The sequence below is a fragment of the Echinops telfairi genome, unplaced genomic scaffold (genome assembly GCF_000313985.2).
Source record: "Echinops telfairi isolate 266 unplaced genomic scaffold, ASM31398v2 ScPeMD7_7458;HRSCAF=8496, whole genome shotgun sequence".
In the NCBI taxonomy this organism is placed as follows: Eukaryota; Metazoa; Chordata; class Mammalia; order Afrosoricida; family Tenrecidae; genus Echinops; species Echinops telfairi.
Genome location: NW_022111358.1, coordinates 27452377 through 27456876, shown reverse-complemented (window position 1 = coordinate 27456876; position 4500 = coordinate 27452377). Strand labels below are relative to the sequence as shown.

The window sequence follows — 4500 nt, the reverse complement described above, 5'->3', positions numbered from 1 at the left end:
CATCTTCTGCCGCCGCCGCTTGACGACAGCGAACAGCAAGAGCCCCAAGACCAGCAGCAGCAGCACGCCCACCACAGTGGTGATGATGGACGTCACGTGGCTGGGGGGCAGGGGGCAGGGTCATTGGCAAAGGGAAAGCACAAGGGTCACCTACAAACCCCGGCAGCCCTCTCTCAGCTCCAAAACCAACCTTGGCCCTGCCTCACTGCCTCCAGAAGAAAGTTCAAAACCTTTGCCCTGCATCCAGAGCCCCCTCCACCCACACCGCCAAAGTCTCTGCCTTTAGCCGGGGCTCCCGCCCAGGGGTCCCAGACTTGCACCTTGAGGATCACCAGAGAGCGCGTTGCTATGACGCTGGAGCCCCATCCCCAAACAGCCTGACTGTGACCGTGGGTTGGGCCCAGGAATGTGCCCGGCACTCAGGGATTCGAATGTTCTAGCCAAATTTTTCTCCCTTAGGCCACGATTTCCCACACCTCCCAGCCTTTGCACATGCTGGTCCTCCTGCTCTGAACACCGTTCCTCATCTGCCAAGACGCCGCTCATCTTAAGAGATGCTGGCCTGGCGGGCGCCTGCGTTCCTCCCCGGCGCAGCCCAGGGTCTGGCACACGAGCAAAGCTCTGGAGAAGGCTTGCTTCACCAACAACTGGCTGCCAAGGACACACTCCCACCTGGTCTGTACCCAAAGCACCTTCATGGTTCCCACAACCTGGTGGGCAGGGCCCTCCCCTGACCCCATGCTACCTCCCTCCCCTAAGCTCACTCAGAGGTCTAGTGCGGGAGCACACACTCGATTGTCACGACCCCCTCCCCGTTAATGCCTTCCCTCCTCTGGCTGCTAGCGTGGTGAATCCTCTGCCCCTCTTCCCAGGCCCGGCTCAGATGGTGCCACCCTCCTGGTAGCAGTTCCCACTCCCTGCCCAGTGCTACAGCACCGTCCTCTTCTAAATCTTCCTGGAGTCCTAAGGAGTTCGACTCTGCTGTGTCTCTCCAGAGCCATCCAGCCTCTTCAAAGGTGGGGGGTACTGGGTGTCTTCCTGTTCCCCACCCCCTCCCAACGTCCTACACAGGTCTTGGTGTAGTTGGTGAAGCCGATTTAAAATGGTAACTAGCAACAGGGTGGGTTGGCAAGGAACAGAAGACCCCCTCTCCTTGCAGCAGGGACCACCTAGGAGCCCGTGGGACGCGTGAGGGGCAACTCGGCACATCTAGGGGACCGGACCCACCTGGGTCTCTGCTCAGCGGGGCAGCCCTTCTCGTCCAGGTCCACACAGCTGCAGGAGAGAGTGCAGTCAATAACTTACAGACCACCCCCAGGGCTCATTCCAGCTCCAACCACAGAGGTAGGTGGGGCTGGGCCAGTATCCCCATTAGTCAAAGGCAGAATCTGGGCCCAGGATCACCCGGCAAGGCGAGGGAAGTGCCTCTCTAGCCTGGGAACCTGCATCTCCTGCTCCCCGGCACCCTCCCTGTGGCGGACAGCAGGGGTGAGGCATCTAAAAGAACATCACTTTGGAAAGCTCCGCTCTTCTCTTGGTAAGAGTCCCAGGACAAGTGAGCACCGGGTCTCCAGCAGTTTGGCAAAACAAAACAAAAATCACCAAACCCACTGTCATCGAGTGGATTCCCACTCAGAGTGACCCTGTGGGACAGGGTGGGACTATACTGTGGGACTCTGTATGGGAGCAGAAAGCCTCGGCCTTCTGAGGAGCGGCTGGTGGTTTCGAACAGCTCACCTTGCAGTTAGCAGCCCCACTCATAGCCACTACACCATCAGGGCTCCTACAGTTTGGCAGCACCCGTCAAATTCAACCATGATTATATTGCCCTGAGATCATCTTTGAATCTTAAATCAAGCTAATCCCCGACATCATCTTAAAACCGACCCACACATAGCTTCACTATTGAAAAAGACATGCCTCCCAGCCTGTGTGATCCAAAGATGGCCGAGAACAAAATCCAGATAGGATGGAGGGAAAGGTATCAGCGCTCAGTTTTTAGAAGGCTATGGAAGACAGTGGAGCCCACATCCATCCACAGAGTGCCTGTGCAAATTAAGCCTCTGGCAGATCCCCTCTGACCGCAGTCCAGGGATGTAAATAGCCCTACTCTCAGACAGAGGTGATTGTACACTTGATTATAGGGGGATGGAGCTATAATATACTAGGGTACCTAGGCAGCTCATCTCCCTCTTGACCCATTCTGAATTTGCTCTGGGTTCAAATATTTCTCGACAGAGGTTTTCACTCTGGCTTATTTTAAGATTGCTGGTGGCCTTTCCTTTTCCCCTTGTTTTCCCTGGTCTTTGGCACGTCTCTCAGTATATAAAGCACAGCAGAAGCAGATGAACGGAGACAGTAATTGGTGTAAAGGCTTGTTGGGGGGTGTGGGGGCGGCTGAGGAGAAGTGGAGAACAAATGGTAAACACCAGAGGAGGGGAGATGCTGTGGAACTGACTGTGGCGATGGATAGACGACTCAACTGTGGCGGAAGTGGACATGTGAATCTCATCGTGATAAAACTATCGAGAAAAAGAAAGCTGCCTGCCTTGAGCCTGTGCTCCTTTAAGACCTGTCTGTGGGCTCAAAGTGACAGCGATAACTCGGAAGATCGGCGATGGCGAGAAAAGAAGGGTGAGAATGGCCACCCAACTTGGAGAAGGTGATCGGTGTCAATGAGCAGTTGGGGCAGAAACTGGTGAGTCAGTGTATGTTCTGCAGCAACAACGAAAGAAAGCGAAAGAAAGAAAGGCAAGCCCACAGCCCAGAAGCAGCTTCAGCTCTGGGACATGTTCCCTAACATTACCTGCCCACTAGGGGGCGTGTACAAGGATGCTCATGGGCACCAGGAGTGCGGGTGAAACAGGCTCACTCAAATAGAGAGACACAGTTAAGTAAATTCTATGACGTCCATTCTAGGGTTAAGTAACTTTGTTTGTTCAAAAGAAGTAGATCTCTTTGGTCACAAGCAAAAACCTCCCAAGATATACTAAGTAGGAGGGAAAGCAAAGCACACTAAAATACATAGGGTACAATCCCAGTTACATTCACACACACATGCCCACACGCCTCATTAGTGGCCAACTATAGTGATTCTCTCTCTTACCCAGGCTGGAGGAAAAAAGAATGCTGAAAATGGAAGCTACGTGGAAATGATCGCTCCAATGGACTAACTTTCACATCAGCATCCGTCTCCACAACCCTAAGACCTGAAGAACCCGGTGGCGCCCAGCTCCCACTGCCAACTGCTTTGGAAGGCATCGCATGAGAAAGGTCCTGGGCAGAGTAGGAGAGAGTTGTGGAACAAAACCCAAACTCGGGAGAAAGCCCAGGCTCGCTGGTGCATAGAGACTGGTGGGACCCTTAAGACTGGTCGGTCTAGACTCATCTCATGTCTGTGGCTCAGCCAAATAATAGACTGGTCTACAAGGGGAACAGTAACACTAGTGATGGGTACACAGCACAGAATTAACAATCATTTGGGGTCAAGGAGGCAACATTTTCCCCAAGGACCAAGTTCAGAAATGGGGATGGGGGTGGGGGTGGCGGGGATAGGCTGGAGACAGGATGACCAGGGACGAGGGAAGATAGGCCATGTGACACAGAAGAGATTGCCGTGAAGGAGATGAAAAAGAAATGTACAAATTGTCTAGTGTACAACTGATGATCTGCTCTGTAAGCCTTCCCCTAATTCACAATAAACACACACACACACACATACACAAAACCCTGATTGTATATAAGGGTGAACCTTTTGAAATTGTCATTTGGGGGGACCATTTTGACCTCCAAGCATAACAACTTTGTGTAAGTGTAAGATGTGTAAGTGTAAAGAAAAATGTGGTTTTCCCAGGAAGGGGGCGGTGGCTTGGTAAGGTTTGCGTTTTTATATGGCTGGAAGTGTTTATCGCACGGGTGTCGTCATGTTGCTTGTGCGTCACTAAAAACAACCCAATGAGAAAAGTAGTGAACAGGAGTGAAGTAGTGCTCCCAGTTGGAGCATGGCGACCACGGTAAGGTTCTGGTCGGCAGGAAAAAGCAGCCTGAAAACAACTCATATGGTCTCTGATCCCATTCTGATGAAATGAAACAACAATAACGACATGCAATGATATATGTTGGAATGTACACAGATACGAATTGAAAGATATTCCAAAACATTAAGAGTGGGCCTGGAACTGCTAGCAACATTTATTCTGATGTATGGTTTTGTGACATGTGCATTTAAAATGTTTAAACACCATACTCCTTTTGTAGTCGAGAGAAAAACTAGGAAGAATTCAGCACCACAGGATAAGGAAAGCCAAGCTGTCCCCCCTTTAGAATGAGAGCCCCAGAGAGGCTCCTGACACAAAAGCCCCACCTTCCCTTCTGCCCCACCTTCCCTTCTGCCCCACCTTCCCTTCTGCCCCACCTTCCCTTCTGCCGAAAAGGCCCTCAGACTCACGAGTGGGTGCAGTTGGTGGGGCAAGGCTGGCACGTGCCCTCCTCATCCGGGAA

The 4500-nt window shown here is 52.1% G+C and overlaps 1 protein-coding gene across 1 annotated transcript in view; it reads right to left on the bottom strand.

The window, feature by feature from the left end:
• Positions 1–4500, bottom strand: part of ERBB2 (erb-b2 receptor tyrosine kinase 2) — a 16114-nt gene that overhangs the window by 4698 nt on the left and 6916 nt on the right. Inside the window, exons 14-16 of the mRNA XM_045299332.1 lie at positions 4448–4500; positions 1228–1275; positions 2–100 (exon numbers count right to left, since the gene is read on the bottom strand). Of these exons, the coding sequence (XP_045155267.1) occupies positions 2–100; positions 1228–1275; positions 4448–4500 (200 nt within the window). The remainder of the gene's footprint in view (position 1; positions 101–1227; positions 1276–4447) is intronic.